Consider the following 26,642-nt stretch of genomic DNA (forward strand, 5'->3'; position numbering starts at 1 on the left):
ACACCATCAGTTACCACCTAGGGAAGGCAAATGTGGTGGCTGATGCCTTGAGTTAGAAGTCAATGGGTGCATCAGTATCTGCAGTGGAGATCCAACATTCGACTCAGAAGGATCTGGAGATATTGGGGATAACACTATTGAAGGGTGACCATCAGGTCTTTATTGCCAATCTTATGTTGCAACTGACCCTACAAGAAAGAATTAAAGCGGCATAGAGGAGTGATACAAAATTAGTAGAGCTGATAAAGAAAGTACAAGATGGTCTGGAGGAAGATTTAAGTATCTCAAATGATGGGGCCTTGAGGTTTCGTGTAACGACTTGCCTATTTTACCATAATTTTTTTTTAAAACATAATAGTCCTAATAATACAACACTGATACCTAAGCAACGGGAAACGTAAAATCATATACATATCAAATCATCCATCCAACAAAATACTAGAGTTTTACTACAACTTTCATCTACATACACACATCCCAAAATATCCAAAAAGTGCTCTAGGATCACCACCCAAAAATCCGTCAGACGCTAGCAAAATGACTTACCCTTCAGACAGGGTAGAACGATCGAATTCTAATGCTGCGAAACTCTATTCGCTCTTCTATCTGGGGCTCCTGAAATGTTTATATGGCCGGGGTGAGACACCTCTTAGTAAGGAAAATAAACTAATATCAGTGTGTGACAACATGCATATTTTTGTGTTATACATATAACACTACATAAATCATATTTGATTAAACTATCTATATCATAACTGGGAAAACATAATTTATCACATGGTATAACATACTGAATTTTTATACATAAAAATCATCTCACATAGTTGTACATGAAATAACACACAGGATGGATAGCTGGCTGGTGTCATGTCTTACCCCCATATGATTAGGTTGTACAGCCCAAAGGCAGGACCTAAAAATGGCTGGCCGACCTTGTTAAATCAACGTAAGTCTGTAAGTACGATGGGTCTGCCCCTCCTGGTCTGGACACCATAGGGACGCCTGCACTACCATAAAATCACATCGACTTTCGATGTGAGAGAGTCTATAATGCGTCATATTTAAATTTCTTGATTATCTATTAAGGGTGTGTAATTAAACTTATTTGATTTGAAGTGTGAGAGAGTCCATAATGCGTGTTTTTTTGGATCAAGTATCAAAGTGCATATCAAGGACCATAGATCCATGTGCCAAGTGCATGACTACTGCTTATTATACTAGTGAAATTTGTGAGTGAGCTTCTTTGGGAGTGAATGTTGGTCACAAAAGATAGAACCACCATAAATTTTGTATGTCATTGTCTTTTTGTTTCCTTAATTTTACTCTTGCTTGTTTGCATTGCTTGATTCACTCTGCTGTTAAAATTTGTACAACATGAAATTTTTAACCACATCAATTCAACCCCCTGGGTGCCACACCTGGGCGAACAACCCTTGTACAGTATGGGGACCAACACCATGCACAGTATAACCTATCCTACATGGCATTTGTTCCCGTTATTAACCATGTGAATCCAATCCAAGAATCCACTAGACAATCGAACATAGTGAATATTACACAGTGATACAAGAAACATTAGCGTCCTTAAAAAGTCATTACCAGTCTACCAGATAGTTCCCAACATGCAATGAACAAGATAAAGATTAAACGGACGAAAAAAGAAGAAAAAAAAAAGTCGCTATGAAAATGTTCCCAACACGCAATGTGCAAAAAGGATAAATGGACGTACACAAAAAACAGAAAGAGAGAGAGAGAGAGAGAGAGAGAGAGAGACTACGGTCAGAACTTCCTCAGTTACCCTGTCCAAGCTTCAATATTGCAGCAGTGATAAAGACAGACAGTATTTTCTTGAAAACATCAGCACTAAATATAGAGCTTGGTTCTCCCGAACCATTCCAAGAGGCAATAATCATAGCCTTCACAATATTCACCAACTTCAATACCAACGAAATACATAAACAGGAAATAAAAAATAACAGAAAATCAAAGGCATGGAAAGCAAAGCATTACCCGTAAGCACAAAATGAAGAAACCCCACATTCTGTCAAAGCTTCGGAAAATATGCAAAAATGTACGTATCTCAACAAAATTAACTTTCCCCATCCATCTATCTCTGCTAGCGGGTTTGCCATCCTGAATATCATATAAATTAACAACTTATCCGATCATTTTTCCATTTGAATTAACTTAAAATACAGAAAATGTAGTGGTTAGCACAAGGGCAAAGATATTCCAAGAATATAAAAAATAAATGTGAAAAAAAATGATTTCTTAGTCTGACACTCCGAATGCATAATAAAAGACAACTTGATCAAATTCTACATTCAAGGGGCATACACACACACACACACACACAATTGGAGCATTCCAAACAGATTTCAGATCTCAACCTCAACATGAAGTTTTTCAAAATTTTTTCAAATGTTACCTAATTAAATAAGGACGTTGGTCTATAAATACCTCTTTGGGTAATGAAAATTTGAGAGAGAACATACAAGCAAGATAAGGCTAAGAGATCAATTAATCAATACGCTGAAATTCTTCCTACGCTAAAATTCTCCTTGAGTTCCTTTGCTCACCTAATTTTGCTAGAGAAAAACTCTATGTTTTTGGTGGATTAAAAATATCAAAAGCTTGGTTCTGAGTTGTATTCAATTTTTTCTTTAGAACCACCGATCTACTTCTATCTTTTTGTACTTTGAACGATTCAAAGGTTTGTTAGATCATTCGATCGAGCACAGGTCGGTGCTTGGGGAGGTTTCTCTTCCTGAAAAAGATGGTTAATTGTGTAAAGTTTTTGTTCCAACTGGAAGGAACAAGATATAGTAAATTCCTTAGGTGATTAACCTAAAACAAGGACGTAGGCTGGGTATAAGCCGAGCCTCGTAAAAGTGGTGGTGTCACTCTCTTACCCTTACTCTCTTTTAATTTTAGCAACAATATAACTTGTGTGAATATTTTAATACTTTCAATTATAAAGCAAACGGGTATTAGAAATTAAGTAAACCCAAAAACTAATTTGTTATTGGGCTTGCGGAAATCGAAAGGAAGTACATTGATTGGTTAACATCCAAAAACTTATTAGCTAAAGGTTTAATTAAGTTATGATATTGAAAAAGTGTTTGAATGTCGTTATAATATTCAAATTCAAAAGACAACAACAGGAGTTGTATATTCATATATAAGGACTCTAAATATTCAAAGTGATTTTTGTTGTGTGGTTGTTGTGTTTGAATAGTAATTGGGACTACACCTTAGGTTTCAGTATTAATCTGCATAAATTCCTAAAGTGTATTAGCCATTTGTGCCACGTTATCCTCAAAAGACGTCGTCGATGGAATAGGAGCTTCATTAGATTGAAATCCTAGAAGTGTGTAGCTCTGATAGATCTACTGTGGCGGATATTGATGCAGAGGAGTGTATGGATAATATGTTGGCTCATATTTACATCCACCACTGATTGCGCAGATAGGCTGTACTGCCATGGGTGCCTAATCGTATCGTGTATTTCATTATCGGACACTTTTAGCTAAGTAATCAAAGAATGATAGTGTCTGATCCGGTTCCTTGCTGAAGAGTTCTCCATTGCACATAGTTTGGACAAATTATTTGCAATTAGGAGTAAGATCTGTATAAAAATAATTGACTAACCTCCATGATTCAAACCGGTGATGTAGACAAGTATTTATCATACCCTTGAACCTCTCCTAGCAAGCCCGAAAAGTTTCATCACCCTTCTACATAAACTGAATCATCTGTTCCTATAAAAATTGAATTCTTTGTGAGGGGCAAAACTTATGTAGAAATTCACATTCCATATCGGCCCAATTAGAGATAGAGTGAGGTCTCAAAGAATTAGACCACATATTCGCCCTATCCTCCAAAGAGGCAAGAAATAAATGAAGTCTAGTAAATTCATCAGTTCTAACACTAGGAAAAAAAAGTATTGCAAGTTAACTTAAACTCCGTCAGATGCCGATAAGGACACTCGGATTCCGTCCCGTAGAACTGAAGTATCAATGACATCCTCCCGCGCTGAATCATGAAATTAAGTGCGTCATTAGGTAAAACAGTGTAAAATGGTGCAGTGGTGCATGTAGGCTGCAAAAAATCCATAAGATTATGTGGTGCAGGTACAACCATATTCTTTTATTTCTTATTATTATTGTTATTATTTTCAACACTCTTTTTCTTCGTGAAGAAAAGCAAAATAAAGGGAAAAACACTAATTTAAAACTAAATCTGGCAATCCCCGGCAACGGTGCCAAAAACTTGACTCGCTCTAAAAATGAGCAGCTCGAAAGCTATCCTAAATATAGGAGTTCAGTTGTATAATAATTAGTCTAAAGGTCAGATTGTCTCATCAGGAAATGCAGCCTAATTCCAAATTTAGTATAATTCCAAAAGAAAATAAGAAATGAAAAGGTTATTGAACACAATTTAGATTCAGGTTTTTGGTTGTTGAGATTTTTCCAATGAAACTTAAAATAAAGCAAAACATAAACTATATTACTCAACTTAAATGGAGAAAACAATCCTACGTTAAGCATGCAGACGAGAAATAAAATTCACGTTCAAAATTTCGAATAAAAAAAAACTAAAGACGAAAACTTTATTACTCTACTTAAGCATTTAGACATAAAATTAAACACCAACTTAAAACTTGAACCTAACCCAATCAATAACCTAAACAGAAATTGAATTTAATCGGACGATGGTTTAACCAAAAACAAACTTGACTCTTCAACGGCTTAAATAATAAATTTAACTACAATAATAACTAGGATCTCAATTAAACCAAATTCAAGATAAATTAACCCAATCAAAATTAATTCAAAATATAACCCAGCATAAATTTAAAAGTTCAGAACTTTAATTAAAATTCAAGTAAAAATTAACAATGATTAACCAAGTATTTAAATGCAGGAAAGAAAAAGAAAAAAAAAAAAAAAAAAACTAGAGAAGAAGAGAAGAAGGAAAAAGAAAAAGAGAAAGAGAGAGAGAGAGAGAGAGAGAGAGAGAGAGAGAGAGAAGAGAGTAAAAGGGAAATAGGTCGTATTTGAGGAGAGTCTGGCCATAGCACAGCACAGCAGCAGGAGCAGGACTCGGGTTCTCCTCCAGCTGCAGCAGCAACACGGCAGCACTGGACCGCAGACAGCAGCAGTTCGCAGTAGCAGGAACAATAGACAGCAGCACAGAGAAGACAGGGTCGAGAGGGAGCAGCAAGGTATAAGGGAGCAGCACAGCACGTACAAGCATAACTGAGAGAGGTAAACTGAAAGGGAAGGAAGAAGAGATGGACCTAGGAGGGAGAGAAACAAAGGAAGAGAAAGGAGAGAGCTGAGAGAAAGAGGAGATAAGAGGGTTGGGAGAAAAGAAATGCTGAAAAAAAAAAAAAAAAAAGAGGAATAGAGGGAGGGAGAGAAGAGAGGAGAGACAGAGAGGGACGAGAGGAACAGAGAGCTGAGGAGTGAGGATGAGGGACAAACCGAGAGGGAGAGACAGAGAGAAGAACTGAGAAGATGAAAAAGAGAGAGAGGAGAGGGAGAGATGTGAGAAAAGAAAAGAAAGGCTGTGATATTCAAGGAGACCGGGTGAGTTGAGAGTTTAGGGAGACGAGAGGAAGAGAAGAAAGGGAGAGAAGGGGAAAGGGGCGAGCCCGAGGGGGTGCACAACGCAGAAAAAATAAAAGTAAAACCAAAAACTCCCTGGATCCCTATGCTGCCCCTCTTTTTTAGCTGCATACTGCCCTCACGTGCCAGCGCCTCACACACACACACATTTGCATGGCCGGGTCACAGCAAGACCCGGCCCACTTTTTTTTTTTCATTTTTGTTGTACACGGCCTCTCTTCACTCAAGCCCACGGGTCCTCCCTTTTGTTTCCAATTTGTTCTAGCACACACAAGGCCCTGCTCGCTTTTGTTCTCACTTTGTTAGCCGAAAGCCCTCACACACCATTTAGGCCCAGCTTATGCATGTTCTTTTTTTTTTCTTTACTTTCAGTGCAGGCCCAGCTTCCATCTTTCCTTTTCATTTTTTTTTTTTTTTCTAATCACCTCCGGTCCTCTCCAATTCAGCCCAATGCATGGGCGATTTCCACACGTCACCGCCAATCTACATCTTCATGAACATGGCTTCTTGTTATACACACTGTATCTCTTTGTCACGTGTGTGGCTGACGTACACAGTTTCTCCCTCACACGACCCGCATACATTTTTAATGTCCAAAAATTGTCCTGCAATAATAGGACATGAATGACCATAAATTTATGACAAAAATAGGCTATTTATCTCAAAATTATCAAATAAGTTCGACGTTAAAATATTAGACATAATTAGACATTTAATTAAAATTATAATCATCAATGCATGAATTTAAACTCCTAATTATGCATCTTTGACGCGTAATCAGTAGGCTTGGTGCCGAACCATATTAAATCTCCGATGTTGATTTTTTCTACGCTTCACTCAATGGAAGTAGTTATCGGAAGGCATCCAAGTGATCTCATCTCATCTCTACCATTCTCCTCGTCATTACCATCAACATCATCATCATTAGCCACTCACCATGTACTGTTGAAAGATGTGGTAGACCAACGCCTATCAGCTCCTACAAGTAAACTCGCAAAGGAAGTGGTCTGGATTGTAAAGCTAGCATTTGCATGCTTGTACTCTAATCCTCAATTTCAACCAACAATGCGATAAGTTTCAAAAAAATTATCAATTGAAAAGCCACATCTGCAGAAGTCATTCTCCACACTTACACTGGATAACATCTTGGCGACAGATATCTAACTAGGTAAACTTTTGAGAATGTCTTTTATTTCTTGTCCTGCTACTTCCATTGGATATGAAGATTCAAATGACATAGCAAGACACTAGTTTTATACTTTTTTTTTAAAGCCCATATGGTACAACAGAAATAATTCCCCATGGTTGGATTGAAACTTACATCAACTTACATCATGAATGTTGATTTAACTTGAACCTTATATGATCATATTTTAGTGAGTATGACTAGTTTAGATCTTTTTCAAATCTTTTGACCATATGAACCATTTAAACTTTTATCGGTTCAATCAAATTCTGTCATTCAAATCAAACTCAAATTTAATTGGTGAACAACCTATATTCCAAGTCCCCCACTCATCTTCTATGGATAATGCATAGCACTAGTACTATGTATCTTAATATTTCACCAAGTAATGGATAAAAAGATCTCATCTAAAGCAATCCTACATTACTTAACTCAAATTAGTATCCAGTAGTTATGTGACAAAATCTTATTATAGAATCGACCGGTGGTGCTATGCATTAGTCATAGTAGAAGAGCCAAAGCCATACTTTTAAATATCGAGCAAAACTTAAATATTGGTGAAATATCTTTTGTTTTAATAAGTTAACATAGTTTAGTCAATTCTAAACTTCATATGAATGTTTCTTAGTTGATTAATATTCTCTCTAAATAATGATTTTGTTGTATGTAGAATCCATCTCTTCACATAGCTTCTATTTGATGAGATAGCACATATTTTGAGATTTTCTCAAGTTACACTAGTAATTTGAAAACATTGCCAGTTGAAATTATTTGAATTATATGTTGTATGCTCGTTGCATCAATGCACAAGAGGATCAACTAACTTGCAAATGGTTTTAATAGATTAGACAAAAGCGCTATGTTGGATGATCAATTGTGACATGATTTTTGTACCTAATATATGATAATTTTATAAACTTTTATTAGATTATCTTTACTATGGGTATAATATCTTTGAACTTGAAAGTATGTTAACAGGGATGATTTCTCTTAGATATTGCATGGGTCATGGCAATGAGATTCACAATTAGTTACCATCTTTTATTATTTGTAAAGGATGATATCGAGAATATGTAACATGTTTTTGAAGGTTTTTTGCATGTAGAGCTTACATAAATGTTGATAGTTATAGAAAAGTCTAAGGTGTATTTGGTTGTTAATAATTGATTTTTTTTTATTTTTTTTCAAAGAATTGCAAATAAAAAAAAAATCAGCCTTTTGGTAATATTTACTTGTGATAAATAGTTCTATTTTTCTAAATTTGTATAGGATTTTTTATAAATAAAAAAATTTATTATTTTCTATTATATAATTTTTCAAAATTTAGAAAAAATGTGTGATTTTGTAACTCTTCGGGAATCTAAAAGTGAAATATGAAATGTTTTCTACGATTAAAACTTTTTTATTTTCCATCCTTATCGTACAAGTAGACCCGGATCCAAGTCAGCTAACCCGAGTGGGCCTATCATAATTAATCTCTCATCTTAAATGATTAAATGAACTTAAACACGATATTATGTTACATGGATGTTACTAGTTATGCACAATGCATAAGCATTTTTTTAACACATGAAATTTTTTGTCCTCCTTAGAGAACTATTCAATAGGCACCTAGCAAGTTATTTTATACACGTGCGTGTTCTTCTTGGTTACATTGGAGCTTTTATCTTTGTCATGATGTTCCTTGGAGGTGAAGGTGTCCTCAGGACGGGCGAGGCACAATAAATATTGAAAATTTGATAGAGTCATCACTAACCTATTACTTTACCTAGGTGCGATTAGAACATCTAATTACTGTTCATAGATTAGTCTCTAAACTAATCTTAAGCCAAGGAACTAGTAGTCATGGTCCATTTTTACCAAAATTGAAATCAAAAGTTTAATTATGTGAGAGAAAGTACCAGCACCCCCTACACACCCATTTTACGAACGATACCTAATTATTTATAAATTCTCCCTCCATTAAATCCAATGGTCTTTAATTAACTCATTTGAAGTAAAACAAACAAAATAAATAAATAATTAAAATTTTAAAAGGAAGGGAGCGAAAATTAGGGTGTGATTTAAGAATTTCTAACAAGACCTCTAGACGAGGGGATCTTGTTAGATAAACCCACATAAAAACTAATATAGGCGAGGTCTTAAATATCTCTTAACTCCTTTTTAAAATCATTAGGACGCACCCATGCAAAAATAGGAAAAAATCATCAAATTTTGAGCAAAATAGTTTTTAAATATTTTTCCAAAATTTATAGAAAATTTTATGAGATTTTTCAATATTTTTTTTTAAAAAAATTGAATTTTAAAGACTTTTTTGTTATTTATTTTGACTTAAAGCAACCCAAATATATAACATTTTTATTTTTTTATGACTTTCAAAATATTTTTCCTAATTTTTCTTTGATTTTCCCATATTTTTAAAAAAAAATTAAACCCAATTAAAATTAAAATTAAAGTAATATAAATAAAATAAAATAAATGTTTCAAGAAAAACCAGACCGATTTGAATTGGCTTGGCCCAGTTGGGCTTGTTATGCCACATGTTCACATTGTTCAAGAAAAATCAGACCGATTTGAATGGGTCTAGACCGAGCTTAGCCCAGTTGGGCTTGTTGGGCCACGTGTTACCCACAGTGGGGACACATGATTTTTTTTTTTATTGTAACATGATGACGTCAGCATAACGTCACCCACGTGTTAAGTCCTAGTTCCATTTTCCTTTTCTTTTTTTTTTTATTTTTTTTTTTTATTATTTTTTTAATTTAGTGTAACAAGGTGACGTCACTAGCCACGTGTCATACCCCATTGGCTGTTTTAGGGGAATACCCTAATTTTATTGGTATCCACTATTATACATCAACTCATGTAATGATGCTTTATACTGTTTCCACTCAGATTTTAACATGTTCATAATTTCAACATAAATTGATTTACCAATCAAAGTATTTTCCGCATATGCCTACCCCGTGGATTCAACTCTTATCCATGAAATTGATTAAATCTGTAGTAAATGCGAACAAATTAAGTTCAACTTGATTCGATAATAAGCCTGAAAACAAGAATAACAATGGCGTAGGAATTAAGATAAAATATTCTATTTATGAAATAAGGAGCTCAAATAAGAGGAAAGGAGATGAACCAAGCTGTCCGGCTTTTGAAGTTAATTTATAAAGTTTCAATCAGAAGAGGTTGGTCTGATTCTTGCTACGGATCTAAATAATTCTAAAAAATTTTCGATTGCAAGGTTCTACAAAGCCCTTTCTTAGAAAATTCATTTCAAGAGCCTTAAATCCATTGTTAGGCTTTGAATCATTTTTATCCCTTCAAAGATCAGTTTCTAATTCTTTTGTTGGTTGACAATTAACACTAGAATTTTGACAGCTGATAATTTACAAAAGAGAAGGGATGTGCATTCTTTGCAAAGAGGAAGGTGAGGAAGTTAATCATTTGCTCCTTCATTGTCAATTCAAAAAAAAAATTTATGGGCCTCCACATGCAATTGTTTGCAACTCCAATTGGTCTTCCCCTTCAAGTTAAGCTCGTTTTACGATATCTGGAATTTCACAAGGCTTAAAGGTTTTCTCAAGTGTATTAGAGTAGCCATCATCGGCATTGTTTGTTGGGAGATTTGGAGAGAAAGAAATAGACGAATTTTTAGGGAATCCTTCTTTTCAACTTCAGAGGCTCTTTTTAGGTGCCTCGATAATACTTTACTATGGTCTAGATCCTCCTCACTTCTCCCAAACCTGGATAGGCAAGAGTTCAAATGCATTTTGTCCTACTGAGGAGGTTAATAGGGGACTATTTCAGATTTTGGGGGTTCTTCTTGTTCTTGATTGCTGATACTCATGCTGGGAAATCTGGAGAGTTACTTAAGGCTTTGTTTGGCTGCAGCAGTTTGGCTCTTCTTGTTACAGTTTGTGGATGGTCTTGGATTCTTTGTTTGCTGATTGGTTTGAAGTTTTTGCTTGCTGTTGTATATGGAGGAGCCTTGTTTATTTTTTCTGGCTTTTTCTTGTTGTTCTGCCGCTGTGTTGTCTACAGTTTGTTGTGTCGCTGTTCATTGAAGTGAATTGGAAAGTTGCTGTCAGTCTTTTCTGGAGCTCAGCCTTTACTCAAGCATGCATGCTTATCTTCAGTTTAATTTGTTGGAAGCCTGTCGTACGTGTTGTTGTCTCTCTCGAACAGAGGACATTTTCTAGCATGAGTTTGTTTGCTGCGGTTTTATTGAATATATTTCAGCTTTTTATCCTCTTAATATATATATATATATAGGACTTAAGACAGGGACTGTAAAGCTCTTGAAATGAAATAGGGAATCAATGATATTAATTTTTAGCATTCAATTCAAGAACATTGGGGACTTTGTAGCTTAAGGTTATCAAAGAAGACATGGTTGGAAGCTTTGCCCCCACCAAAGTGTTGTGATAATTAATCAGATAATGAAGATGCACAGCGGAATAAACAACAAGAAGTAAATGTAAATAACACACACAACCATAATAAGATCGACACAAAAATTTACGTGATTCGACAAAGCATACATCCACGAAAGCAATGACACATAAATTTCACTAAGGAAATCAAAATGTACACAATACACTTCTCAAATGATCACCCTATCTCTCAAAATATGCCCAGATGATATATATAGAGTTTCCTCGGAGGTTTCTCCTCGTTTGACCAACCACCCATCATTCAAAAATTCAAAATTAAGACAAACTGCTGCAGCCCAGGCACCCCTCATCGACGAACACAGGGCTTCGTCGACGAGACCAAGAAGAACCTTTGTCAATAAATGCAGGGCTCTCGTTGATGATGCCAGAACTCTAAAATTTCCTACTCTCGGTAATTATTCGTGCTTTAAAGTCTTCGTCGACGAATCATTGTTGTCGCCTCGTCGACAAACATAGGCCCTCGTTGACGAGGCCTACTGTGTTGCCCTCTTCATGTTTTTCCTCCTTCCTTCTTTACTTGTCAAAACAAAAGTATAAGAGGCACAAATAACAATATCCACCTTAGCGATTATACGTCCCTTAGGAGAATCTCAAAAACATGAACTGCTTCACTTTGAACTTGAAAACATTAGGTTGGGCTTGTCTCCCTTCTATGACTTGGAGACATGTAGTAAGTCCAAGCAATGCTTGAACTTCTCTGAAGTAATTGATTTGGTCAAAATATATGCTGCATTATCAGATGTGTGAACTTTCTCCAACATAAGTTCACCTGAAGCAATCAATTCCCAAACTCTGTGGAACTTCACATCAATGTGCTTGGTCCTAACATGGTATATCTGATTCTTCGCCAAGTAAATGGCACTCTGACTATCACAATGCAGCACCACACCATCTTGTTGTAACCCCAGCTCTCTGACTAAACCAGTAAGCCATAAAGCTTCCTTTGCAGCTTTGGCAACTACCATATATTCCGCCTCAATCATGGACAATGCAACCAGAGACTGTACCATAGATCTCCAACATACCAGTCCTCCTACAAGGGTAAACACATATTCTGTTGCAGACTTTCTGTCATCTATATCTCCAGCATAATCTGCATCAACAAACCCCATAATTAAAGGAAAACCCTGTTGTTTGTCGAACATGATGTCATATCCCGATGTACTTCACAAGTATCTAAGTATCCATTTGATGGCTTCCCAATGCTACCTTCTTGGATTAGAGAGGAACTTGCTCACCATGCTTACTGCATGAGCCAAATCTGGCCTCCTATATACCATGGCATACATTAAACTCCCCACAGCACTAGCATAGGGGACCTTTGACATGTCTTGGATTTCCTCATCCAAACTTGGGCAATCTGCAATAGCCAATTTGAAACGATTCTCTAGAGGTGTACACATCGGTCTTGAATCAGTCATGCTAAATCTCTCCAACACCTTCTGAATATAACCGCCCTGAGATAACCATATTCTCCCTGCAGTCCTGTCAAGACGAATCTTCATCCCAAGTATTTTCTTGGCAGAACCAAGATCCTTTATGTCAAATTCCTTATGCAATAGGTCCTTTAACTGATTCACCTTAATTAAATCTTTTGCAGCTATCAACATGTCATCGACGTACAATAATAGGAAAATAAGATAATCATCTCCAAATTTATTCACAAAAACACAGCAATCATACTCACATCGTTTGTAGCCAATCTTCATATACGAATCAAACCGTTTATCCCATTGCCTTGGAGACTGTTTCAACCCATAAAGAGATTTCTTCAACCTACAAACAAAATTTTCTTTCCCTAGTTCAATGAATCCCTCTGGCTGTACCATATAGATTTGTTCCTCCAAGTCACCGTGAAGAAATGTTGTCTTCTCGTCCATTTGTTCCAAATGAAGATTGTAATGAGATACCAACCCCAACACAATTCTAATAGAAGTATGTCGGACCACTGCAGAAAAGATCTCATCATAATCTATCCCCTTCTTTTGCGAGTATCTTTTTTCCACCAACCGTGTCTTGAATTTATCTCCTTCCTTTTATGAAATTGCCTCCTTCTTCCTATACACCCATTTGCAACCTATCGGTCTCTTCCCATTTGGAAGCTCCACCAAATCTCAAGTTTGGTTCTTATGTAATGATTCCATCTCCTCAATCATCGCTCCCATCCACATATCTTTCTCCTGGTCGTGCACTACCTCTTGAAAAGTAGTTGGATCATTGCAACAAATAAGGAAAGCATAAAATATTGTTAACTTTGGTGTATTCCCAAGAGGGGGGGTGAATTGGGTATTTAAAAATTATCGTCTAGTTCAATCGGTTTAATAGCTATATTACTCAACCTAGGGTCTGTCTATGCAATTATAAACCCAATCATTCACAATAGTAAAATATAAACATTCATGTACTAGAATTTAAAATGCGAACATTAAAAGCACTCACAAGAAATGTTATCGGGGTTCAGCTAACTGTGCCTACTTCCCCACCTTGGCTACACCAGCACAAGGATTCCACTAATGCTCACTTAACGGGTGGAGTGGCATCGGTTACAACCAAGTCAATTCACGAGACTGACCTCAACCAACACGCTTTACCAGGATGGCGTACCTAGCTTTCCTAATCGGGTCTAATCCAATCCGAGACTATTCCACAGGGCTAGTCTCCCTCTTCAGGCCCGTGCCTGGAATACAACAAATGTGTCTAAAATATTATGTACACGGAAATGCTTCTTACACTGAATAGATTATGTACCACTAAACACAATATACTCAATCAACCACACATCAGCAATATAGGAAATGTAAGGTCTGTGATGTGATTTTGTGTAAGCAACACTCAACAAGGTATTACCACTAATATGATCAAGAGTGTTCTAATCAAGCTATTTCTTTAAAACGGTATATATCAAATCTCAATAATAAATTAAGGTTTCAAAGATGTTGCAAATATTCAAAACAACTCAAAATATTTTCTTCAAAAAAGTAGGCTCAAGAGTTGTTTGAAAAACAAAATAATAGCTTGTTAAAAAATATTTTGCACAACAAAATCAAGCTATAGGAATCTTTGCAATGACAATGCAAATATCCTTAAGCTAATGAGTTTTTCCCAACACTAGATTTGTCAAATAAAAATCTGTGGAAAAACTCTTGCTTGACTCCCCAAAACAATAACAATCAATCAAGAAAAACAATGGGAGTATAAGCAACCTCTAATAATGACTAGCCCACTCAATAAGCTCTCACAATGCTAAGATGTATCAAGGGAATAAGTATTTGAGAATATTTTGGGCAATATGAGTTTTTGAAAAAGAGAGGATTTTGCACTAATGATTTTTGCTAATTGTTACTAATCCACACAAATGAACTCATATTTATAGGTTAGGGTAAAATTATAACAGTTTAGGACCTATAGGGAATTATTAGAAAAGTTCTAAAATGCTTAAGAAGTATTAACCCAAATCAACTCAATTTTACCTCAGTTAAAGTAATTTTAACCCAACAAGGTTCAAGTGGATAAACTGAGGTTCGGTCGCCCAAACAAACACATTTTAAAAAGTCTTTAAAATAGTTTGGCAGCTCGAGTGAAGGTTCGGTAGCCCAAACAAAAGTTAGAAACATTTGTGACTCACTCAAAAAATGAGCAGCTCGGAAGCTATTCCAAGTATAGGAGTTCTGTTGTGTAATATTAAGCCCAAGGGTTAGATCGTCTCCTCAGGGAATGCGTTTTAATCTCATAATTTACGTCTTTCCAATCGAAATTAAAAAGGTACTGAACTCAGTTCAGATTCGGGATCTCAAGATTGTTCAATTTTATTTTTAACAAATTAAATAACACGCAATCTAAACCCTAAAACTAACATTCACTAAATTAAAAAGCAAGAATGGAAACCCTAACCTACTTAAGGAAGCACTGAAACATGCATTAATTAAAATGGCAACTTCAAACAAGGAAATAGAGTATGCAATGGAAACTCAATCAAATACGCACACGCGCGCAATAAAAATTGGACCTTTAACACGAACACAGAACTCGAATTAAAATTAGACTATCAATCAACCCTAACAATAACGTGACACAAGAAATAAAAAAACGAACTTTGTATTTTATTTTATTTTTCTATATTTTTTTTATTTTTATCTTAGACTTCATTAATTAAACACATAAATTCAATAAACTTTAATAATAAAAAGAACTATAATTAAAAGAGCATCTAAATAAATGATAAAGAAAAAAATAGAATAAAAAAAAACCAAGTCTTTAATAAAATCCAATGAGTAAAAACAAAATAACAATTAGCATAAAATAAATAAATAAAAAAACAAGAAGAAGAAGGAGATGAGAGAGAGAGAGAGAGAGAGAGAGAGAGAGAGAGAGAGAGAGAGAGAGAGAGAGAGAGAGAGAGAGAGTAGGGGCCTGTTGTGGATGGTGCCTGAGTGTTTGGCCGTGCTGTTGCTGGTGGGAAGCAGAGGATGGTGGTGTGGAGCTCGGGTGCTTCTGCTGTGGGGAGCAGTCTGTGGAGGCTGCTGTGCTGGGAACTAGCCGAGAGGCCTGCTGGAGACTGGCCGAGAGGCTTTTGCTGGCTGCTGGAAAATTGCAGCAAGTTGCAGAGGACTTGCTGCTGCTACTGGAGTGGAACAGGGACTCGGGTGCCGGGTGTGGCTGGATGCTCACAGTTTGCTGCGGTTGGTTGCAGAACTGCTGGGTTGGCCGAGGTACTCCAGGGGGTTGCTGTGTTCTTGGGGCAGAGGCGTGCTGCTGCTGCTGTGATGGAGACACTCCAGTGGGCTGAGGAGGATTGCTATGGTGACTGGCCGAGGGTGGAGAGGACTGGCCGGACTGTTATGGAAGGAGACTCGAGAGACAGGGGAAGGCAAAACTAAGGAAAAACAGGGGAGAAAGAAAGGGAAACAGAGAAGGAGCAAAGCAGAAATTGAAAGAACAAAAAAAACAAAACCAAAGAAGAAGAAGAAGAAGAAGAAGAAGAAGAAGAAGAAGAAGGAGAATAGTAGAGGAGAGAAGAGAAGAGGATTTCCCCAGGAGCTGCGCTGGAGGAGTTTAAAAAGAAAATACAGAAGCCCTACCCGGATGACACTCATGGCCGGGTCACATCAAATATTCATTCAAATATATTTTTTTATTTTCTCATTTTATTTGTTCTCTTTTCGTTGCAAATATGACTCTTCTAAAGCCTGTATCTCACAAAACTCAAAACACTAAAGTTGTAGATAATCCTTTCCTCTTTCTCTAGAAATTTGAATTGTCTCGATCAGAGCTTGGACGGAAAAGTTATGTACGAAATACGAACAGATGTCAGTTTTGATTCCCGGGAATTTTCCTGCGACAAAAAATTACCAAATTTTCATAAATAGTGCAATAAGTTCAAGAATGATGATTTTGGCACTTTATTAAAATATTGGACAATTTTGGACATTTAATTAAAAATATAAATCATAAAGCTCGGGTTAAACGTTCAATTATGCAGTTTCGGTGCGTAATCAATTTGTTCATAGGTTCGGGTGCCCATTCCTAGATTTGGTAGCCTGAACGCACGTGTTCGGTCGCCCGGAGCCTATTTTGAACTAAATTCCTCGGTAGCCTAAGTTGGTGAGGGGTCCCTTTCAGAGGGTTCGGGCGCCCATGAAAGATATGCATAAAATGGTTCGGTCACCCAAGAGCCAAGGTCAACTATTGACTTTTCAACAATTCGGACGCTCGAGGAGTTTCGAACTCCTGGGGTTCGATCGCCCGAGTTCTCTCAAATTTTCCTATATTATTCAACTTTATTCATTTTTAACACTCCTCAATTTTGTAGATATATGTGCATGAATGTTGGGACCTAGAGTCATACTAAGGTTTTTTGTAAGGCCGTTTTGAGATAGTCCCAAAAATCTGGCGTCAGTCGACCGAAGGGTGCCCTAATGACATTAGGTACCCTATGGTCAAACTATGGTCGTGTTGAGCTTACCATTACCTATATGCATGACATGCATAGATTATTACAGACTGATATAGATTATTATAGACCAAATTTAAAACAGTGCATTTACAATAGGAAACTTCTTCTTCTTTCTTCTACTCTTTAGATTTTCCATGGAGTATGTTAGGAGTATGATATTTAAGTCTTTCAGGCTTCCAACAATCCTTTCTCATGTGAGTGTATTGAAATAATGACTTGTTCAAGTATTAGGCACACACATTAGTAATATGTAGTTTGTCATAATCAAAATAGGGATCAGATTCAAAAAATCAACAGATACTAACTCATCAAAACCATACCTTAAAGGAGGCCTGATAGTGCGTCCGGATCTCCATATAGGAATATCGTCAACTTGCTGGTTTCCCGAGCTAGAGCTCCCTGCAACTGTAGAATGATTGTAGTAACCCGGATAATTATGGGAATTAAATAATAAAGAAACGAGAGGAGAAAGGAAACTTTAAAGGGGGATGCAACAGGGCCTCGTCGACGAACGTAGAACATTCATCGATGAACAGTCTTCTTGGACTCGTCGACGTGGACGCGTGCTTCGTCAATGAGAATTTATGGAGAGGCTATTTTTGGGGCTTGAAACTCATCGATGAGGGTTAGGTGTTCGTCAACGAACCCCCTTCTTGGACTTGCCGATGAAGTGTCGTGGCTCATCGACGAGGCAACGTGGAAAGAGGTTAATAAATTGCAAAAAACGACGATTCAGCGAAGAAATTCATTTTTTCTCAGTTTTTTTCTCTCTCCTGCTTGATCTTGGGGAGATTCTCTACAAATCTATTAGAGTAGATTGTTGGTTTGGGCATTTTGAACAACATCCCAAAATTATGGTAAGTAGATTATTTGGGTATTTTTAGTACTAGCAGACTTATTTGAGTCCAAATTTTGTATTATGTGAGAATATACTGGAATTTTGTCGAATAAAATTAGGGTGTTATATTTTCAGGGTTATGGTGTTTTTAGGACCTTGTAGGCATGGCTTGAGGACCCCAGCAGATATTTTCCAGGAGCATAGGTACATTAAAGTTTAAGAAATTGTGAATATGCAGGTTCAGTAAATATGAGTAAGATAATTTTATAGGGAAATTTAGTGATTTACTGAGGAATTTGTACAAATGTATTATTGCATGATTTTGAGATCGGTATGCCGAGGGCGTGAGGGTAGAGTTGAAGGCGAGCGTCCTAGTCAGTTAGGTAAGGAAATTATGCTATGCTAGGAATTTTAGAATATTTATTACTAAATTATATGTTTTTCTAGATTATTATTCAGTTTAGAAATTATTTATTTATCCTAAAATACAGTATCAGCATATGAGATATTTATCTATGTAGTTGTGTAGCATAAGACAGTATTAGATCAGTATATGAATTATGCAATTTCTAGATTATTATGATTTATAGTATTTATACAGAAATATGTTTATGAGACATTATCAGATCAGTATAGAAAAAATATAGTTTTCAGACTGGAAAGATTTATATTATTATGCAGAGATATGTTTTATCAGATTCTATAAGAGTATGAATTATAGTGTCTATACAGACATATTTTACAGCATATGCAGATTACCATGACTTCCAAAATATTAAAACCATAATACTATGATATTACAGTTTATACTACTTAGATAATACACTAGTTTTAGATCAGTTTCCGGTGTTATAGTTATCTTCCATAGCACTATGGTAATTTAGTTTATACAGTACAAATATTACAGTATTTTCATATTAGCTTTCGGTGTTATGGTTATTTTGGAATCATGATGAAATGGAAAGATAATTATGTATATCAGTACTATATAGTATCTGACCCTGATGAATCATTTTAGTAAATATTCAGTTATCAGAGCACAGTACCATTGCTATTACAAGATTAAAGTGCAACCACACATCTTAGATAGTGTGTGGAAGGTTTCCGTCAACCGTGCCTGGAGGGATTGTAGACTCCCCAGAAGACTGGGTTGAGGTGGCCGGTCTGACGAGGTAGATACCAGTACCGTTCCTAGGAGAGGTTGTACTTTGCCCGAGCTGAGGATTGGTAGAGTTACAGTGGACTTACCTGGTAGGCCAACCAGGGTTAAGTCCCACCTACGGGCTGCACAACCTTATAATGAGGGTTTAAATCATGATGTATAGTTTTTAAGGGTAAATATCACAGTTATGTATATATATATACAGATTTACAAAATATCAGCAAATATACTATGATACTAGAAGTATGAAAAAGTAGAAAACTCAGACATTACAGTTGTATTTTAAATTATAAAAGTTGCAAGTTGTACTGTATATTGTTCTATCAGTTTTTGTAGTTTCATATATTTACCAGCATAGTATTTATGTAGCTCAGTTGCCACACACTAGTAATAGCATATTTTCTCTTACTGAGTGTTGTCTCATTCCAGTGATTTAATATTTTTTAGGTAATCCAGTTAGACGAGCGGATCAGGCTCATAGATAGAGAGGTCGGGCAAGTACACTACCCTATTTATTGGGTAAGTGTATACAGGAGATAGTATTTTTGAGTAGATGATACTGGGGTGATGTGTATATATGTGTGTATGGTTTGGGATGAGTTACTAAAATTCTGGTATTGTTTATACGGATGAACAGTTTTATGTTTTTCTACTGCATAGGTGTGTAATATAATCAGGTTTCCTCAGTGCTCACTTGGGGCCTGAGATGTTATAGCAGCTTATATAGGAGTATCATAATGTTATATTTTGCAGTTTATTTTATAAAAAAAAATGGTATAGATTTTTCGGGTCGTTACAGTTTGGTTTCAGAGCCTAGGTTTTTAGGTTCTGTAAACTCTAGAGTACAGCGGAAAACAATACCAGAATATAGGAATGGAATTTTAAGAAGAGTGGAACAGGATATCAGTGAATTGATGTTGGGGAATTAGGATTAGAATTTAGGGTTCTGTTTTACGATCTGGAGGTAGAATTTCGGGGTGGTTTTTGTGATTTTCCTAGGGTGACGATTTCAGGAAAACTATAGTAAACTATCATCGATTTCTATTTCCATATGGTAGGACTAGACCTTAAATTAGTGATAGGAAGTGCGGGGTATTTTATATAGAGTAGTATTATAAGGTTTGGATTCTCAAGCTAGTGGCGACGATGAAGCAGGGCCTTCTGGTGCAGGAGGCGGGGACTCAGATGCTGTTTTATGCAACGTAGCTCAGCAGGTCATGACTAAGATTTCCCGGAGCTCTAGGGAGTAGGGAGGTCCATCTACAATTTAGGGATGCACGATAGAGAAGTTCACAAAGATGAATCCTCCAGCGTTTTTAGGAGGAGTTAATCTTGTAGCTACTGAGAACTGGATGCAAGAGATCGAGAAAACACTGACAGTGCTCCAGCGCATCGATGAGCAGTGGGTTCTTTATGCCTCGTATAAGCTGACAGATGAGGCTAAGAGATGGTGGGTAGCTACAAAGTTGTTGGAAGAACAGAGGCCTATGCCCATGGATATGACCTGGAGCAAATTCAGGGAGATATTTTTCGATAGATATTTTCCCGCCACAGTCAAAGAGGCTAAAGTACAAGAATTTCTAAGCCTGTTCCAGGGATCGATGACAGTCCAGCAGTACGTGGTGAAATTCATTGAGTTTTCGTGCTTCTGTCCTTATATCATTCCAAATGAAGCTAAAAAGGCTAGAATGTTCAATAGAAAATTGAGGCGAGATATATACAGGCATGTTGCAGTATTAAAGATGCAGGATTTTTCTGAGCTTGTTGATAGAGTCATGGTAGTAGAGGAGAGTGCGTAGACAGATGTAGGAGGATCAAGCCAAAGGAAGAGGCCCACGCCTCTTGGTTTTCATACGGGTTCCAGCCGAGGCCCATGGAAAGGAGATCGATATGGAGGAGGCCAGAGGCAGATGATGGGGCATGACAGTGTTCAGGGTGGGCAGATTATTCCTATCTGCCCTAGATGTGGCCGGAGGCATCCAGGTGAATGTAGGATGGGAGAGAACATTTGTTACCGATGTGGAAGACCTGGTTATATGGCTCGATCATGTCAGGGACCACTGATCTATGCACCAGCTCCCAGACTAGGTTGGGTTGGATGAGAGTAGGTGCCTCGTGGAGTCCAGTAGAGGAACACTGCACCGGCGAGAGTCTATGCATTGACGCCTAGAGATGCTGAGACTGCTGAAGACGTTGTCACAGGTATACTTACTACTTTACCATATAAAGTTTTTTTTTTTTTTTTACACAGGTGCCACCCATTCCTTTGTATCGTCGGGGTATGCTAAAGTAGTTGGGATAGGAGTAAAGTTGTTAGATGTTGAGTTGTTAGTATCCACATCGATTGGATCTAATCTGAGGTGTGGGAGCGTAATTAGAAATTTTCCAGTGGCCACTCAAGGGAAAGTGCTACCAGTTAATCTTGTGATACTAAATATGTAGGGATTTGATGTGATATTGGGTATGGATTGGCTAGCAGCTAATCATGCCAGCATTGATTGCCATCAGAAAGAAGTGATTTTTAGACCCCCAGGTGAGCAAGAATACAAATTTGTGGGTTCACGTGTACGTGCTTCACCATGGCTAGTGTATGCTATTTAGTCAAGGAGACTGATTCAGGGTGGATGCCAAGGATATGTAGCCTATATAAAGGAATTTCCAAAGGAGGAACTAAATCAGGCCGACATTCCAATGGTTGGAGAATTTCCAGATGTCTTCCCAAAGGAGTTACATGGCTTACCACTAGACTGAGAGATTGAATTTACAGTGGATCTACTGCCAGGTACGGCACCGGTGTCTAAAGCACCATACCGTATGGCTCCAACCAAATTGAAGGAATTAAAAAATCAGTTATAAGAATTTTTGGATAAAGGGTTTATCAGACCTAGCGTGTTGCCTTGGGGAGCATCAATATTGTTCGTGAAAAAGAAAGATGGGACCATGAGGATGTGTATAGATTATAGGGAGATAAACAAATTAATAGTCAAGAATAAATATCCTCTTCCTAGGATTGATGACTTATTTGATTAGCTCCAGGGGACCTAAGTCTACTCTAAAATTGACCTTCGATCAGGTTATCACTAGGTGAAAGTCAAGGCAGAGGACATATCAAAAACAACATTCCAAATCAGATATGGGCACTACGAGTTCTTGGTAATGCCATTCGGGTTAACTAATGCACCAATAGTATTTATGGATTTAATGAATCAGGTGTTCCATCAATACCTGGACCAATTCGTTGTGGTTTTTATAAATGATATACTGGTCTACTCGAGAAGTTTTGAGGAGTACGAGCATCATTTGCGACTGGTATTGCAGGTATTAAGAGAAAAGAAGCTTTACGCGAAGTTAAAGAAATGTGAATTCTGGTTGTGGCAGGTCACTTTTCTTGGGCAAGTGATCTCCGGGGACGATATATCAGTTGACCCGTGTAAGATTAAAGCAGTGATGAGTTGGGTAAGGCCAGGAAATGTCCAAGAGGTTAGAAGTTTTCTAGGTTTAGCAGGCTATTACTGACGTTTTGTGGATGGTTTTTCCCGATTGTCGAGTCTGCTAACATGACTCACAAAGAAAAATATGAGATTTAAATGGATCGATGTTTGTAAGCAGAGCTTCAAAGAGTTAAAGCGACGGTTGGTCTCTACACTGATACTATCTATTCCATCAGGGGAGGATGGATTTGCGATATACAGTGATGCATCTTTGAAGGAACTTGGAAGTGTGTTAATGCAGCATAGAAGAGTTATTGCCTACGCACCTAAACAGCTTAAAGAGTATGAAAAGAATTACCCTATGCACGACCTAGAGTTAGCAGTAGTGGTGTATGTCTGAAGATCTGGAGGCACTATCTTTATGGTGGGAAATGCAAAATTTTCACTGATCATAAAAGCTTAAAGTATTTCTTCACCCAAAAGATTTGAATCTGCAGTAAAGAAGATGGTTGGAGCTTATCAAGGATTATGATTGTACTATCAACTACCACCCAGGAAAAGTAAATGTGGTGGTTAATGCACTAAACAAGAAAATAGCAAAAGTAGCGGTGTTAGCAGTGGAGATTCAACACCCTATCCAAATGGATTTGGAGACGTGAGGCATGGAGCTGATAGAGGGTGATCACCAGGCATTTATTGCCAACTCGGTGTTACAGCCTACATTGCAAGAAATGATTAAAGCCACCTAAAGAACTGATCCAGAACTAGAAAAGTTGATAAAGAAAGTGCAAGACGGGTAGGAGAAAGAGTTCAGTATATCAAATGATGGAGCCCTGCAGTTTTGTACTAGATTATGCATTCCTACAGATGCTCAAATCAAGAGAGTCATCTTGGAGGAGGCTTATAGATCCCTATACACCGTGCATCTGGGTAGTACTAAAATGTATCAGGATCTAAGGGAATCCTTCTGGTGGAGTGGCATGAAGAAGAAGATTGCTGAATTTGTAAAGCAGTGCTTGACGTGCCAGCAAACAAAGGCTAAGCACCAGAGACCCGTGCGACAGTTGCAGCCACTTTACATCCTTGAGTGAAATTGGGATCATGTCTTTATGGACTTTGTAACAAGGCTACCACCAACATGATAGAAACAAAACGCTATTTGGGTGGTTATAGATCGACTAATGAAGACCGCTCACTTCATCCCCCTCAAAGTAAACTATTCTATGGATGGGCTAGCAGAATTATATATTCAAGAGATAGTTCGCTCCCATGGTGTGCCGATATCTATAGTCATATATCGTGACCCCCGATTTACATCACGATTTTGGAAAAATTTTCAGGAGGCTATGGGGTCACAGTTAGCATTCAGCACAGCTTTTCATCCTCAAACTGATGGGTAGACAAAGAGGATGATTCAAATACTTGAGGATATGCTGCGAGCTTGTGTGCTAGATTTTGGGGGTAGCTGGACCTAGTATCTACTGGTGGTTGAGTTTGAATATAATAATAGCTATCAGGCTAGCATCAGCATGGCACCATACGAGGCGTTATATGGTAGGAGGTGTCATTCTCCACTGTATTAGGAGGAAGTGGGTGAAAGGCGAGTTTTGAAACCAGAATTGGTGCAGCAGGCGTACGATAAAGTCTGACTGATTAAAGATAGAATCAGTGTAGTTTAGATTTGGCAGAAAAGCTACGCAGATACTCGTCACCGGGAGTTAAAATTTGACGTAGGAGATAAGGTATTTATGAAGGTAGCTCCACTGAGAGGAGTTATGAGATTTGGGAAGAAGGATAAGCTAAGCCCTAGGTACATTGGCCCATTCAAGATACTTGAGAGATTGGGGTTAGTTGCCTACAGGCTAACTTTACCACCAGTTTTATCTAGAATTCACAACGTATTTTATGTTTCCATGCTGAGAAAATACGTCCTTGACTCATCCCACATGATCAATTACGCTGAAATAGAGCTTAGAAATTCACTGGCATATGAGGAAGCGCCAATGCAGATCTTAGATAAGAAGGAATAGGAATTGTGCACCAAGAAAATTCAATTAGTGAAAGTTTCATGGAAAAATCATGTCATAGAAGAAGCTTGGTGGAAGCTTAAGGAGGAGATTAGACAGAAATACCTCAACCTATTTAATGGAGTATAGTATTAGTTAGTATTAATTAAATAAAGTTAATTTTGATTTATTCGGTGCAGAGTGATCAATGTATAGTTGTATTTTAGATCATAGGATAGGTAGTGTTTTGGTTTTGAGAAAGTTTTCTTTTATGAGTATATTTGTAATCTCCTATAATCATTTATGTAACCACAGTATTCCTTCGCCATAAGTGAGGATAATTAATAAAATAAGTAGCCTATTTTTCTCAATTGATGGTGTTTAATACAGATAACAAATTTTAAGGACGAAATTTTATAAGAAGGGGAGAATATAGTAACCCGGGTAATTATGAGAATTAAATAATAAAGAAATGAGAGGAAAAAGGAAATTTTAAAGGGGGGCGTAGTAGGGCCTCGTCGACAACGCAAACGTATCTCGTCGATGAGAATTTACCAAGGGGCTATTTTTGGGGCCTGAAACTCATCGACGAGGGTTAGGTGTTCATCGATGAACCCCTTCTTGGACTTGTCGACGAGGTGTCGTGGCTCATCGACAAGGTCACATGGAAAGAGGTTTATAAATAGCATAAAATAACGGTTCAGCGAAGAAATTCATTTCTTCTCAGTTTTTTTCTCTCTCCTGCTCGGTTTCTCTCCCCTTCCCTCTAGATTTCTCGCCCCGTTTCTTCCCATTTTGATGATCAGAAGCCGCCATGTTGATCCTGTGGAGATTCTCTACAAGTCTACTAGAATAGATTGTTGGTTTAGGCATTTTGAACACCATCCCAAAATCAGGGTAAGTAGATTATTTAGGTATTTTTAGTATTAGTAGGCTTATTTGAGTTAAGATTTTGTATTCTATATATAAGAATATACTAGAATTTTGTGAAGTAAAATTAGGGTGTTATGTTTTCAGGGTTAGGGTGTTTTTGGGACCCTGCAAGCATGGGTTGAGGACCCTAGCAGGTATTTTTCCAGGAGCCCAAGTACATTAAAGTTTAAGAAATTGTGAATAGGCATGTTCAGGAAATATAAGTGAGATAATTTTATGGAAAAAATTCAGTGATTTACTAAGGAATTTGTATAAATGTATTATTGCAACATTTTGAGATTGGTACGCCGAGGGCATGAGGATAGAGTTGGAGGCGAGCCTCCCAATCAGTTAGGTAAGGGAAATATGCTATGTTAGAAATTTTAGAATATTTATTAATAAATTATATGTTTTTCTAGATTATTATTGAGTTCAGAAATTATTTATATATCAGAAAATACAGTATCAGTATCTGAGATATTTATTTATGTAGTTGTGTGGCATGAGATAGTATTAGATCAATATATGAATTATACAATTTCCATATTATTATGATTTATAGTATCTATTAGAAATATGTTATAAGACCTTATCAGATCAGTATAGAAACAATACAATTTTTAGATTGGTATGATTTATATTATTATGCAGAGATATGTTTTATCAGATTTTATAAGAGTATGAATTACAGTGTTTATACAGACAGATATTTTACAGCATATGCAGATTACCATGATTTCCAAAATATTAAAGTCATAACACTATGATATTACAGTTTATACAACTCAGCTAATGCAATATTTTCATATCAGTTTTCGGTGTTATGGTTATCTTCCATAACATTATGGTAATTCAGTTTATATAGTATAGATATTACAGTATTTTCGGATTAGCTTTCGGTGTTATGGTTATTTTGGAATCATGATGAAACAGTAAGATAATAATGTATATCAGTACTATATAATATCAGACCCTAATTAATCAGTTCAGTAAATATTCAGTTATCAGAGCACGGTACCGTTGCTATTACAAGATTAGAGTGCAACCACACATCTTAGATAGTG

General features: G+C 36.9%; 2 protein-coding genes across 3 annotated transcripts; one reads left to right on the forward strand and one right to left on the reverse strand.

Moving 5' to 3' along the window:
- Nucleotides 1-394: 394 nt before the first annotated feature.
- Nucleotides 395-5,648, reverse strand: LOC131146403 (callose synthase 3-like). Of its 2 annotated transcripts, XR_009134369.1 has the most exons (5): nucleotides 3,959-5,648; nucleotides 3,652-3,761; nucleotides 2,011-2,133; nucleotides 1,799-1,916; nucleotides 395-615 (listed from the first exon to the last, which is right to left on the reverse strand). XR_009134369.1 is itself a non-coding variant. In XM_058095999.1 (4 exons), exons 1-4 carry the CDS (start codon nucleotides 3,655-3,657, stop codon nucleotides 575-577), a joined length of 288 nt encoding a protein of 95 aa, XP_057951982.1. In that variant the 5' UTR covers nucleotides 3,658-5,648; the 3' UTR covers nucleotides 395-574. The 2 variants fall into 2 exon arrangements, 1 of the variants encoding a protein (XP_057951982.1); XM_058095999.1 differs by having other exon boundaries at nucleotides 3,652-5,648.
- Nucleotides 5,649-20,527: 14,879 nt separating this feature from the next.
- Nucleotides 20,528-21,028, forward strand: LOC131145766 (uncharacterized). The gene has a single exon (XM_058094955.1). The coding sequence runs from the start codon at nucleotides 20,528-20,530 to the stop codon at nucleotides 21,026-21,028; it is 501 nt and encodes a 166-aa protein (XP_057950938.1).
- The last annotated feature ends 5,614 nt before the right edge of the window (nucleotides 21,029-26,642 follow it).

This window comes from Malania oleifera, chromosome 13, assembly GCF_029873635.1.
Source record: "Malania oleifera isolate guangnan ecotype guangnan chromosome 13, ASM2987363v1, whole genome shotgun sequence".
In the NCBI taxonomy this organism is placed as follows: domain Eukaryota; kingdom Viridiplantae; phylum Streptophyta; class Magnoliopsida; order Santalales; family Ximeniaceae; genus Malania; species Malania oleifera.

Coding starts and splice junctions, on each gene's coding strand:
- LOC131146403 (XM_058095999.1), bottom strand. Junction 1,917..2,010: donor TCTTCATTTTGTGCTTACGG/GTAATGCTTTGC, acceptor AATATTGTGAAG/GCTATGATTATTGCCTCTTG. Junction 616..1,798: donor AATATTGAAGCTTGGACAGG/GTAACTGAGGAA, acceptor TAAACATTTCAG/GAGCCCCAGATAGAAGAGCG.
- LOC131145766 (XM_058094955.1), top strand. CDS start 20,528: ATGAATCCTCCAGCGTTTTTAGGAGGAGTTAATCTTGTAGCTACTGAG.